Genomic DNA, 13,868 nt, shown 5'->3' on the forward strand with positions numbered 1-13,868 from the left:
TAGAAGGATTGGTCACACGGGCCATTTCTTCACCCAGATATCCTTTGAGGACAGGTCGATACAAGAGTTTGGCAATAAATTGGTATCATAAATTTATGACTATTAATTCACTTTATATGTTTTGGTAGAAAAATAAATGATTTGCAAAGGTAAACTTCAGCCCCCATGTCTTATCTGTACCACAAGTTCCAAATTAATGGGGTTGAAATCGATAAGATTTTCGTGGATGTAGCGAACTGATGGGTCAGCTCAATGTTATTTGGGTCTACCCTGCTCCTTTCCTAAACTCTGAACGTGGCAATGCCAAATTCCCATGCAGACTTATTCACAGCCCCAATACGCTGCTGTTTACCTCTCCACCTTGAGATGCACATGTTGGAATCTGTCAGGAGGAAGCGATAAAATATAAGTGAGCTTGGCTTTTAAATGAACGAAATTTGAGTTCTAATACGACATGGTCATCACAGAAGAATGAGACTAAACTCTGAATATGGCCATCTTTGTATACAACCACCTGATTAACCATTTTTTTCAATCAAATACTCCTTCCTCTCCCTCCACCCATATTAACATTGGATTTCTGCTTGAACACATGACTGACCATACAGTTGCTTTAATTTGATCTTCAGGGGGATCAAAAATACCGTTTTGACCATTTTTTGGTTCCATGTCATTTGGTCATGTTGATATGGTCTGTGACCTCAGAAATAAACAAGTATATTCCCACCCAAAGTGATTTCAGGGTTTGGGATTTGAAAACTCTTCCTCTGTATTGACCCTAGGGATAATTTAGATATTGTAAAGGTTTTCCCAAAGTGATATATTTCAACAGCAATAATTAGGATAAGTCTGACCTGAACGCTTTGATTTACGATTGTCTGGAATAGGTCAGATGCTTGCCAGGTATTGAGAAACCATTCTGTCATTTCTGACTATACTTCTCTCCCACATCTGCGGAGAGCTTAAAGGCTTTAGAGACAGCCACAGGTGGAAAAGATGCATGGGTGTGCCTGGAGGAAGGAAAACGTTTATCCTGCCTTACTTTCACCCCATGTGGAGATCATATGTTTTGTCTATGATCTCATGGACACAAAAAAGAGATTTCTAGTGGGCACATCACTCTTGATTGGCAGTGTGAGTTTTGTAGGACTTTGGCCACTCCTAGTTGAATTTCTTTTTTCTTTTTTCCTGGAAATACTGTTTTCCCCGGAAATACTGTTTCCAAATAGACCAAAAAGGCCTATTTGGAAAAGAAAACACAAGTGACTGGCAGAGGAGATTTGGAGGATTCTTATGAGCATCTCAATTTGATCACAAAAGGGAAAACTGGAAAATGGTGGCATGATTTCTGTCCCATTATTATTCAAATAAGAGACAGAAAATAGTTTAGTGTTACCTGACAATTTTCCATTTGCATGAGACAATTTTGGTCTCAGCCTATGCACAAACCCAGGATTTTATAGAAAAAAGTCAACTGTTTAGCCCCACGGATGTGTGTGATTTCTCTATCTTCTCCCTTGGACTATCTTTCCATTTCAAACATGCCCTATTATCCTCTTCCACTTTTCTGGATCCCTTTAGAGGATCTAGAAACCTTCTTGGTTTTTAACTACACAGTGCCCTTAGATTCCATAACAGCCTTTGCACCGGATTCTGGGGGCCCTTCAGTCTAGAATTTGTCTCATATGTTGATCAGTCAGTCAGGTCATGCTTCCTGGGCTCCATGAATGACTTGCTCCATTGCTTTTCTTTCCCTTGAACATGGGCTGTAGCCCTTGCCCATGAACTCAGAAGTCCTTAAGTTCACCAGTATCATCTTCCTTTTCCCCCAGAGCAAAAGTTGACACATGGTAGCTCTGGGGAGACAGACAGAATACCAGGCATGGGTCCAAAATGGATAGCCCTTGTTGCTTTAAGAAATTTAGAGCCTAATAACTTTTTTTGGGGGGGAAAATTTCAGTCAGAATCCTCAAGTCCATTCTTTCAGGGGCACACTTTTAAGGGAAGACCCCAGTTCCTACCTCTTCCATATGTTTATCTACCTTGTTGTGAGAGGATGTGTGCAGAACCTTTGCCTGGAATGGTATGGGTTGGCATTAATGCGATTGTGGACGGTCCATTTAAGAGAAAGCTGCTCCTGTGTTCTGTGGACAGTTCAAGGTTTACCTTAGAACGAACTTCAAGGCGAAGTGGCAGAATCATGAGAAGGGATGGTCTTGCCTTCAGTTCCACCCTCAGTGCCGGCTTCGGTTCCGGGCAGGTCTGGGTGGCTGTCTTCTTTGTGGGGCCTCTCCTTGCAGAAGAACTTCTTCAGCATATCCTGGATCTCCTTCTTGATGGTCTTGTGCATGTAGCCATAGATGTAGGGGTGGATGCAGCACTGCAGGAAGAAAAGCCAGATAATTATGGTGATCACCCACTGGGGTACCTTGGTTTGGACATCCACCCACACGGCCAGAACCGCTAGAAAGCAGTAGGGCCCCAGGGACAGCACGTAGGAGAAGATGATGAGGAAGATCACTTTAGCAGCTTTGCACTGGTAGCACCTGGGCAGAGGGGGGTCGCTGGTGCTGTTTCGAAGACTGACTGGGAGACTCTCTGTGATGTTCACCGCCTCGATGTCATCCTCGCTGAAATGGATGTCATCCTCACCAAACTCCATGTCATCTTCACCCAAGTCAATGTTGCACTGGGTGACCTCTAGGCGGCCCTTGTCTGCCTTCTTGCTGCTCTGAATTTTGGTGCTGCCTTCGCCGGCCACCAAGCTGCTTTCTCTGACCTCCTCACTGCCCTTGGCCTCCACGTTCCCCTCACTGGTCTCCACGCTCCCTTCTTTGGCCTTCCTGATGCCATCCTTGGCTTCCACACTGCTCTCCTTGGCCTTGACCTCACCTTCATCCTGGCCGTGGAACTCGCTCTCACCCTGGAACTCATCCTTTTTGTCTCCCTCTTCATCCTCATTCTCCACATGGTCCTTGGCTCGCACCTCCAAGCTGTGGCTCTTGACGTTGTAGAGCAGAGCGTGCTGCCGGCGGGCTGCACCGAACACCACAGAGTAGCAGGCAATCATGACAATCAGCGGGATGATGACGAAGGACACGACGCTGAGAATGGTGTAGCTGGGGCTGGCCCCCCAGATCATGGAGCAGAGGGCATTGCGCTCATCAAAGGCAGCCTGGCCCCAGCCATAGAGTGGGGGTGTGCTCTGCAGGATGGCCACGATCCAGGTGCCGTAGAGGAGCATGTAACCCCGGCGCGGGGTCATCTTGGCCGGGTAGGAGAGAGGGTGGATGATGGACAGGTAGCGATCCACCGACACCACGACGATGGTGTTGACGCTGGCAAAGGCGAACAGGTGAGTGAGGCTAACCAGGGCAGTACAGAAGTGGCTGTTGAGGGGCCAGAAAAAGGGCACGGAGGTGGCCACCACCCAGGGGGCCACGAGTGAAATCTGCAGCAGGTCAGTGACGAGGAGGTTAAAGATGAAGCGGTTGGTCACCTGCAGTAGCTGCGGCTTGCGCTGCAGAACGAGTGCCAGCACTATGTTGCCCACGAAGGAGGCAGTGAGAAAGATGAGCAGGACGCTCGAGCGGATGATGCCGTGCGCCAGGCTGATGGGCATTTTGGAGAGGGGCACGCACGTGTGGCTGCTGTTGTTTTCGCGCGTGCTGTTGGTGCAGGTGGACGCCATGGCGGCGGCGGGGGCGGGCGGGAGGCAGGTGCAGGCGCGGAGCGGGCACCGGCGGGCGGCGAAGGGGCGCACGGACCACACTCACCGTCTAGGCTGGGGACGAAAGAAACACGCGGGGCTGAGTTAGTCCTCCTGCCGGGGAGGAAGAGGGGCGCTTCCGCGCCGGGCAGCGGCGCTGCAGGACCCCGGCCCCGGGGCCCTCGCGCGGCTCCAGTCCGCGTTCGGGCAGTTTCTGAGTCCTTCTCTTACTCTGGGTCTCTCTGCCTCTCCCTCTGGGGGTCTCTGAGTACCCCCGACCCCCACCCCTGTGTCCCGCTGGCATACGCGCGCGCGTTCTCTGCGCGTCTCCCACACTATCTGGGGGTCTCGAAGTTTGGGTCTCTCTGGAGGTCTCTCCGCAGATCTCTGCGCTAGCTCCCCTGCTAGCACATGCGCGCGCGCTCCGTCCCTGCCTGTTTCCATGTGTCGATTTGTCTCTTTCTCTCCAGTGTCTCTCGCTAGCGCACTTTTCTTGTACCTCGGGTGTGTGTGTGTGTGTGTGTGTGTGTATCTCACCGGTTTTCTCTGACTCTCTCACCCCTGTCTCTCACTCTGTGGCCTGTCCCTATTTCTCAGTCCCTCGCTAGCACATGCGCGCTGTCTGTCCGTCTCTGCTAGTCTGTCGTTCTCCTCTCACCTTCCTTTCTGTTGCTCCCGTCTCGCCCTCCCACTCTTGGTCGGCTTCTCCGTCTCAGTTTCTCTCTGAGTCTCTTTCGCCAGCGCACTTTCTCTTTAGCTGTGTGTGCGTGTCTCTGTCTCTCGTCGTCTTTCTCCCAGTCTTGTCCCTGTCTCTCCCTCCATCTCCTTCTGATGCGCTCTCGTCTCTGTATCCCTGCCTCTCACTGTCTCTGTCGCTCGCTAGTGCGTGCGCTTCTGCGTCTTCCCCTGATGCTGTCTCGTCTCTCCATTTCTCTCTCACAGTCTATTTCCCTGACAATCTCTGTGGGTCCCCGGTGCACCTGTTCAGTATCACTCGCTGAATGTGTCTCTGACCGTCTCCATGTCTCTCCAACTCTCCTGTTACCATGTCTCCCTCGGATTCTCTCTCTCCGCGTCTCCCGTCTCTCGTTGCTCTCGCTCTTTCTCGGATCCTCTCCCCTCTGTGTCTCTCCCTGTCTCCCCCCTGCGGCTTCTGTCTCCCCGTGCGTTAAGTTCTCTCTTTATCGCTGGCTGTGTCTTTAAGTGGGTCTCTGAAAATCTACTCCTTGTCTCTCCTGATTATCTCTGTCTCTGCGTTGCTCAGACTCTCTCCAGCGCGTGCACTTAAAGGGAGTCGGTTTCTCTGTCGCTCACTCTCTCCCGGGGACTCTCGCTAAACACTTTCCTTGTGTGTTTGAGTGTGTGTGCATCTCTGTCTCTCTCCATCTTTCTCCGACGATCCCTCACCTCGGTTTTTCTCTGGCTGGATCACTGTCTCTGATCTCTATCTCTCTGTCGACTTTATTTTACCATGGAAACCAGCTGCCACCTTGGCCACCGCGGGCTGTGGCAGATAAACCTCCCAGTTTCTCAGCAGCGCAGCCGCGGCTGGAGGCAGGGAGGATGCCTACTGCGACCGCCCCCCCCACTCCGCCATTCGGCATCCTCCCTGCATTCCCAAGCCCACCCGGCATTGGCGGCGGCGGCGGCAGCGGGTGTAGGGACGGGTGAGCTCGGGGAGAGCGGGGGAGCAGGCAGGGGTTGTGGGGAGAGAGAGCGCAAGAGATTGAGAGGCAGAGAGAGAAAGAGAATGAGAGAAAAAACCGAGAGACACAGAGAGACAGAAAGAGATGAGGGACAGAATGACAGTCACACAGAGAAACAGAGAAAATGACAGAGAAAAGAGACCTAGAGTCAATGAATGAGCCAATGAGAGACAGAGAGACAGAGAATGAGAGACAGGGAGAGACGGAGACAGAAAAATCATCAAAGAGAGGATAAGAAAAGAGGATGGGAAGCAGAAAATGTGAGAAAGAACGAGGAAACATCGAGAAGATGGGGGGCGGTGGGCGCGAGGGAAAGTGCGAGGGAAAATGCGAGCGCGAGGGGTCGGCCGAGGTGAGGCGAGAAGGGGCTGCGCCAGGGGCCTCCGTGCGGGGCAGCGCAGGCGCCGTCGGGTCGCGGCGGACAGTGCGTCCCGGGCGCCGGAGCGCGGGGCCGGGCGGGGCGCAGGGGCCGCGGCGCGGGGAGCGGAGCCGGGCCGCTTACCTGTTGCTGCCGAAGGCGTCGCGCCGCGGGAGCTGCGTGCCGGTCCCTCGGGACTCGGCGCGCTCGACCGGGCGGCCTCTCGAGGCGCCGGCGGCCGCGAGCTGGCACCGGGCGGCTGGAACAGCGAGAGCGGGGCGCCCGTGCCCGCCCGTCCGGCCGGCGCGGCGCGCTGCGAGCTCTGAGCGGCGGCGGGGGCGCGCGGCGTCTTAAGGCAGCGCGGGGCCCTCACCTTGCGGCGCCCCCCTCCCCCCGGCCCCCGCCCGCGCAGCTGACGCACGAGGCCGCGGGCTCCCGGAGGGGCGGGCGGCATTGCGCAGGGCCCGCTTAGCTATTCTCACCCCGCATCAACGCCCCGGGCGGTCCGAGCTCACTGGAGACCTCAGAGACTGGGGATCGTCAACGGGGCTGATTTTCCTGCAAATGCCATGCCTTTGTAGCCCCCGGATTTCGGGGCAGGGCCGGGCCCCAGACCTGCACAGTTCTTCCGAAGAGAAGCAGAAAGCTGGGCCGGGCCCTGGGGCTTTCACCTTGGAAGACCCCCCACACACACACACACACTCACCCGCCTCAAGTATGAACCGCCCCTGGGCCTGAGAGAGGAAATGACTTTGATATCACTGATTTGCCACAATTTTCTCTAGCTCCCAGCAAGAGCTAAACGGCAGTTCCTTTCCTCTAGGCCTTGGGAGCATTTCCTCTAAGACAAGCTGCTTAATTATCTACTTTATTATTTGATTGAAGTCTGTCTGTAAGTCAGTCTCTCTCTCTCTGTGCCAGGTACTGTAGTAAACTGTTTCCACAGAGAATACCGCCGAATCCTTCCTCCAGCCTTGTGAGAAAAGTACTGCTATTATCCTCATTTTACAGAGACAGAAGCAGAAGCCAAGAGAGATTACCCTACTTGCCTAAGTTCAAGTAAATGTTGCACCTGCTCTATTAACCAAGACTTTCTGGACTCTCCCAAACACGTACACATCGAGTGTTTGCTCTTTACCAGGCGGGCAAACACCAGAATGTAAGCTCACTTGCCCCCCAGAAGGGAGGGTCGTGTCCAGGAAGGGGGCCCAGACGAGGGGTCATTTGCATCTGGTTTCCAAGGGATAATGAAACCTTTTCTAGGCATGACAGAAGGGGAGAACTGTTCTTCTAGAAGGAGATGCACAGGCAAAGAGGGCTGCAGGGGAGAGCTGGGTGCCAAGAGAGGCTGCAGCACGGTGAGTGCTAGCAGGTGAGCTGGAAAAATGGGGTAGGGGCAGCTCCTCATGGGCCTTGAATGCCGGTCTGGGGACTTTGGACTTCATCCTGAGATCCCTGGAGGGCCTTTGAGGATTTGTTTTATTATGCACAGTTTCCAACATGCACAAATATGATGATAATAATAAAATACCCCCCATCCCCGTTGTTCTGACCATCCAACCTTACCAACGATAAATATTTTGCAATTATTGTTCATTGATTTTTAAAAAAAAAAATTTTGAAGGAGGTTTAATAAGTGAAAAAAATCAGGGTATAAACTTAGATACTTTTTCTTTTTTTGGCCGTGCTACGTGGCTTGCGGGATCTTAGTTCCCTGACCAGGGATCAAACCCGTGTCCCCTGCAGTGGAAGCGTGGAGTCTTAACCACTTGACCGCCAGGGAAGTCCCCTAAACACTTTTGTTTAAAAAGGCCTATATATTTTTTATACATGAATTCAGAATATGAAGGCGGTTAAACCAATATGTTAAAAGTTATCATCTAGTGTATGATAAGATTATATATGATTTTTTTAATGATTTTCATTTTTCATTGGTGGTTTTTGTGCAGGGCGATGTGGTAAGATTTCTATTCTTCCAGGGTCTAGAAGCAGGGCTGGGTCGGGGGGCGAGCTGTTGAATGGAGAAAGAGCAGGAAGGAGGCTGTGGCAGGAGAGAAAGACAGTCTGGACAGGTCACAAGGAGGGGGCTGAGCAGAGACCCATAGAGAGGCCAAATTGACAATGGGGAGGGATAAGGGAAAGGAGGTGTTGGGGAGGGTCTAGGATGACACAAGGTTCTGAGTTGGTTGATGGGCCTGATGGAGATCCGCCCCCTCCCCCCACTGCACCCCATGCCTTTGGACAGGGAACAAGGCAGGTGTAGAATCAGGCCCCAGGATGCTCTTTGGATTTCAAGTCCTACCATTTGCTGCAGATACCTTGTCTTTTTTTTTTTTTTTTCTTTTTGGCTAGGCCTGATTTTATCTTCTGAAGTTTGAATGGTATAAACCTAGTCGTTTTTCTTGGAGACAGTTTCCATGATAATCGCTCACAGTTATTAATTCCTAGCCTCACACTGGCCATGGCGCAGAATCCTGGGTGGCACGCACTGTCAAGTGACAGATCACTCAGACTCCATATTTTAGAATCACTTGGGAGGCTGTCAAGCTGCGAGAAATGGCCAGAAACAAAGGCCAGTCCAGTCTATCCTGCTCTTTCCTCCTTTTTCACTGTGGTCCCAAGAGTTCCCTGGACTGCTGGGATCCAGCAGGGCACAGGAAGAAAACCTCTAGGTACATGTTAAAGGTGGGTGCCTCAGAGAGGTGGCATCGTGGAATCTGCAGCTGCACCCCTGAGTGCCACGGGACATGATGGGGAGTGGAGGAGTCTGAACGCGATGAGGCCTCTGCCACCAAAGCCAGTCTGCCTGCAGGAGACAGTACGAAAGGCTAGGGAGCCCTGGGGAAGAAATATAAGCCACTTTTCTGTACAGGGAGCTGTTTGAGGGTTGTTAATCCTCAGGTGTCTGTTTCCTCTTTTTTTCCTTCTAGGCAGGAGTAGAGTTGGTGTCCTTGAATTTCAAAGGCATGCAAGTATCAGCATCCCAACTGGAGGTATGTGGGGGGCCTTGGGGAATGTGGATTTGGCTTCAGGCCCCGCAGGCCCTGATTCTGATGGCCTTGGGAGAGCCCTTCAACTGACAAGCTTTGCTAGATTCTGGGGAGGTTCTATGGGATGAGACAGGGAGAGTTTGGGATGATGGCTCAAGAAGCCACCTAGTCCATTTCCCTACCTTCATAGTTCTGTAGCAGCAGAGGTAAGATCAGGCAAATGGTATTAATGGGGCAGGGCTGGAGGGCAGGAAGCTACTAGAAAGGCTCTAGGGCCTGATGACAATCACAAGCTGCAACACCAGCCAGCAGCGTGCCAGCCTGGTTTTCCCAGACTTGTTCACCTCACCAGACTGCCCCGATGCACGTACCAACTGCCAGGTGAGGGAAGTCAGCGGCCCAGGACCCAGCCAGGTATTGGTTCCAGTAACAATGGGAGTGCAAGAGTCCTTGAGCACCTGCCACATGCCAAGCCCTATGCTTGCTTTATCCTATTTAATCCTTGAGGAAACTCTGCAAGTTAGAGATTAATACAGTATTTTTAGAATCCAAGACATCATATACCATTAAGAATAAAAAGCTGCAAATTTAACCTTCACACCACTGCTGGCAATATGCATCTTGATTTTAAAGATGCTAAAATGTGAAAAGAAATGTGCTTTAGAATCAATGTATGCCAGTACCCTCCCTGTCCTTACAGAGGGGTTAAGTAACTTTACCCAAGGTCACACAGCAAGTAAGTATTGGAGCTGAGAGGTAAAACTTGTTCTGACTCCAATGTAGGAACATTTCCTAGGCTGCTTCTTGGAAGGGTCAAGAGGCAAGACAGAAAGAAAGGCTCCCAGAGACCCAGCCCAGATAAAATTTTTGAATCCAGATGAATTGCTAAAATTGTGGGAAGACAAATGCAGTTGCAATGATAATGGCTTCTTTTTGTAAGATACATGGTTCCCATAGGTGGTGAAATGACTAAATTAGCCAATCTAAATTCTAAGTCACAGTCCTTCCTGCATAGTGAGTTCATAATAAGTCAGTGGGGGAAGATATATGGTTTTGTTCTGGAGTGCCTACCCATGGGGGCATTTTAAGTTTTTCAGTTTTATGAGCTGCTCTGGTATTCACTTTAGTCTAACCCTAGGGATTTTGTTTGCAAAATTCACATGAAATTAAGTACCATTTGGGTGTGAGCTAATACTGCCAACTTTGTGGGCTTGGGCAGGACAGAAGGTCTAGATTTCAAAGCTATAACTATCCAAATAAAATGGTTTGGAAGAGAAAATCGGCAGAAAATAACTGAATGGAATAAAAATAAAGAGCAGGAGACCTGATTTCTAGTCCTAATTCTGTGGCTAGAATTAGTTGTGTGACTTTGGGAAGATCTGCTCCTCTGTCTGATCTCACTTCTGTTAATCCACCAAATTTGGTGGGGTTAGTGTTAGGTAATTTCAAAGGATCCTGTCAGTTTTTGACTGATTCCATCTATTTTATATCTGGGTGTTATTAAAAATCCCCAAACTAATCCAACTCAACTATTTAAAAACTGAAAGCTGGACCTCTGCTTCTGGCTGTGAAAGAGTAACAGGGACTGGGTTTATCCTTCCACCTTAAACAACTAAAAAACTGGGCAGAATATATGGAATGATGGTTGTCACACATTGGAAAACAGGAATGCAGGACAGTGGTCTTCAAGAAAAGGGAAACAAATGAGGTGAGCCCTACAATTGCCCCAGTTTACTACCTAGAGAATGTTTACCAGCTGGGAACCCAGGCTGAACCTAGGCATCTGCCTAAACTGAGGAGACAGAGGTCAGAATTCAGGGAGGTAAGTAAGGGTGGCAAGAATTTGCAAGGTAATGTACCAGAGAGGAGCCTCCCAGAGAGAGAGAGCTCTTGAGAACTGTAAAAGGTACCCCTCAAATCTTTGACTACATGTGAGGAAACTACCCAAGGCTTGGGAAGAAATGACTCAAAAGGGGTAGGTGGAGTGATTTCTAGAGCTCATACAGGGCTGGGAATAGTTCAGTTTCTCAATAGCCAGAGAGAAGAGACTTCATAATATACAGGGCATCAGACTGAGTACTCAGAGAGGATTGCCTCAGCAGTGGAGCCAAGTTAACCTTAGTGTAAAGTTTGTTCTGGTCCCACATAGCAAAGCTTAAAAGCAAGCTTTGAAAGGGTTGAACTGTTTCCAAGTATCTTTACTGCAACTCAAACCAAGCCTCAGAAATATTTAACGGAGTGCCGAAATCTCTAGCACACAACAAGGTAAAATTTGCAAAGTCTGAATTCCAATAAAACATTACAATGTGTGCAAAATAGGAAAATATGACCCATATTGAGAAGAAAAGTCCTTTAATAGAAATAGACATAGATGGGGATGGAAGAAGGTATTCCACGCAAATGGAAATCAAAAGAAATAGACATGGATGGTGGAATTGGATGACAGACAGTAAAATGGCTTAAAAAATATATTTCATATATTTAAGAAGGTAGAGGAAAGCATAGGCATGTCAAGGGGAGACATGGAAGATAGAAAATAGATTTAAATCTTACTCCTAGAGATAAACAGTATAATTTCTGAGATAGAAATATAATGGATAACATTATTAGCATGTTAGACACTGCAGCAGAAAAGTTTAGTGAGCTTGAAGACATAGAAATAGAAACTGTCTAAAATGAAACACAGAGAAAAAAAGATAGAAAACAAAGTAAGCAGAGAAACAGTGAGCTGTGGGACAATTTCAAGTGGCCTAATATATGTGTAAGTGGAGTCCCAGAAGTTAGGAAGACAGAAATATTATTTGAAGAGATAATGGCTGAAACTTTTCCAAATGTAATAAAAACTATAAACCCACAGATCTAAGAACCTCAACAAAACTCAAGCACAAGAAACATGAAAACCATACCAAGGCACAGATAATACTCCCTGTTTCTCCATAAATCCTTGCCATATAGTTGATGAGGATATTTGGGGAAACTATAACTTTCATACACTGCTTTTGGAATGTAAAATAGGACAGCCACATTGAAAAAGAGTTTGGCTGGTTAAAAAAACATTAAATATACACTGACCATATAACCTAGCTTTTCCACTCCTAAAAGAAATGAAAGCATTTGTCCATGCAAAGATGTACATGAATGTTTATAGCACCTTTATTTGTAATAGATAAAAACTGGAAACAACTCCAGTGTCTATCAACAGGTGAATGGTATATTCACACCTTGGAATACTATTGGGTTGGCCAAAAAGTTCATTCGGGTTTGTCCACATCTTATGGAAAAACCCGAACGAACTTTTTGGCCAACCCAATACTTAGCCCAAAAGAGAACAAATTGTTGATATAGATGACAACATGATGAATCTCACAATAATTATGCTGTGAAAGAAACCACACAAAAAAGAGTACATACTGTATGATTTCTGTTACAGAAAATTCCAGAAATGCAAACTAAAGTGACATAAAGCAGATCAGTGGTTGCCTTGGAGTGGGGGAAGAGAGGGAAGGGGTGTGAAGAATCTTTTGGAGAGGACACAAATGTTCATCATCTTGATGGTGGTGATGGTTTGTGGTGTATGCCTATGTCAAAACTCATCAGATTGTACTCTTCAGATATGTGCAGTTTAATCTACATGTATTATACCTAAATAAAACTGTATGTAAAAATAAGTCCCTGGGAAAAAAAAAACCCAAAGCAAATGGTTTGTGTGTCCAGGATCCCACCTCCAGCATTAGAACACTCACCTTTCTCTAAGGGAACCATCAGGCCTCCCAGCACCCCGTCTTGGTTCTCATCAGTGTACCGTTGTGTTTCAGTAATCCGTGTTCTTGCCCCACCTTCCCTCTGTGATGGGAACACAATGTGAACTCTTCCCAAATGCTTACAGAATTGTGTCCATCCCTTTATGGCAGGCTAGCAGCTCTCATTTACTGAGGATTTAACAGTGTACCTTGCACTTGACCTCTCCCAGATCATTTAATGAACACTGTGCGATCATTTGCCTCATTTTATAGACGGGGAACCAAAGGTTTGGAAAGGAGCTGTGGCTTACTCAGAGTCACTCTGGAACAGGCAGGGCTAGAATTTGAATTTAGGACTGACTCTGAATTTACAGCCTGAGTGCTTAGCTGCTACACTATTTTGCTTCCCTATACTAAGCAATTCTTTAAAATGTATCACTGATATGTGAGGAACTTTATATGCCTTATCTCATCTAATTCTCCAACAATCCTGTGAGGTGAGTATTGTTAATATTCCTTATTTTATAGATGAGAACACTGAGGCTTAGAGAAGCTAAATAATTTGCTCCAAGTCACCCCAATAGCATATGGATAACTTCAGAGCCCACTCTCTGTAGCTGCTTTGCTTACTGTCACCCTCAGGGAAGGAAAGACTTAAATCTTCTCATCTTTGGAACCACACTTAACTCTTCTTGAGTCAACTTGCCCAAAGGCTCTAGAGTTTCACAGCATAACTTTGGTGCAGTGTCAGGTGCCAGGAGCATTGGAACGGCCTACCGCGTTCTACAACACGTGTTCCTTGAGTGGAGGGCTTGGGTGGCTAGAGCCAATGTATCACTGATTAGTATTGAATATTCAAAGTACCAAACACTTCAAACCTCCCATGGCTCTGCATTAAATATTAGGGGCTGTGGAGTTTTCAACAGCGAATTTGTATTTTGTTTTTCATTGAATTAAGACTTGGAAGTTTGATTCAAAGCAGTGAGCTTGATGGCAGTTAAGAATCAGAAGGGAGCTGCGGAGCCTGTGGGTTGACCAGAGGAAGACAGTTCCTCAAGTGTGCTCAGGTGCCTTCCTCGAACTGTTAGTGTTGCTTTTTGGCTGTAGACATGGGGCCAGAATGCCTTAATATGGAGTTGACAGAAAATAGGATTATGTTTCTACGTTTAGGAAAATATTTCTGCCATGCTCAGGTATCAGCATTAGAGGGGGAGAAATCAACCTCTTCAAGCCAAACAGTAATGACCATATAAATTTTAGAGCTGTTGCCCAGAGGAATGCAAAGGATGGCATTTTTCTAGAAGTTGCTCATGTGAAATTCTTTAAAAAGAGTGTTCTGTGGTACAGTGTAGTAGAGACAGTCTA

At 48.1% G+C, this 13,868-nt stretch overlaps 1 protein-coding gene across 1 annotated transcript; it reads right to left on the bottom strand.

Annotated features, from left to right (window-relative positions):
• Window positions 1-2,179: 2,179 nt before the first annotated feature.
• Window positions 2,180-3,697, bottom strand: GPR101 (G protein-coupled receptor 101; the record flags this gene model as incomplete). The annotated part of the gene is made up of 1 exon (XM_082610122.1): window positions 2,180-3,697. The coding sequence occupies exon 1, from the start codon at window positions 3,689-3,691 to the stop codon at window positions 2,180-2,182; it is 1,512 nt and encodes a 503-aa protein (XP_082466248.1). The 5' UTR covers window positions 3,692-3,697.
• Between the last annotated feature and the right edge of the window lie 10,171 nt (window positions 3,698-13,868).

Source organism: Mesoplodon mirus (genome assembly GCF_964341445.2).
Source record: "Mesoplodon mirus genome assembly, chromosome: X".
NCBI lineage: Eukaryota > Metazoa > Chordata > Mammalia > Artiodactyla > Ziphiidae > Mesoplodon > Mesoplodon mirus.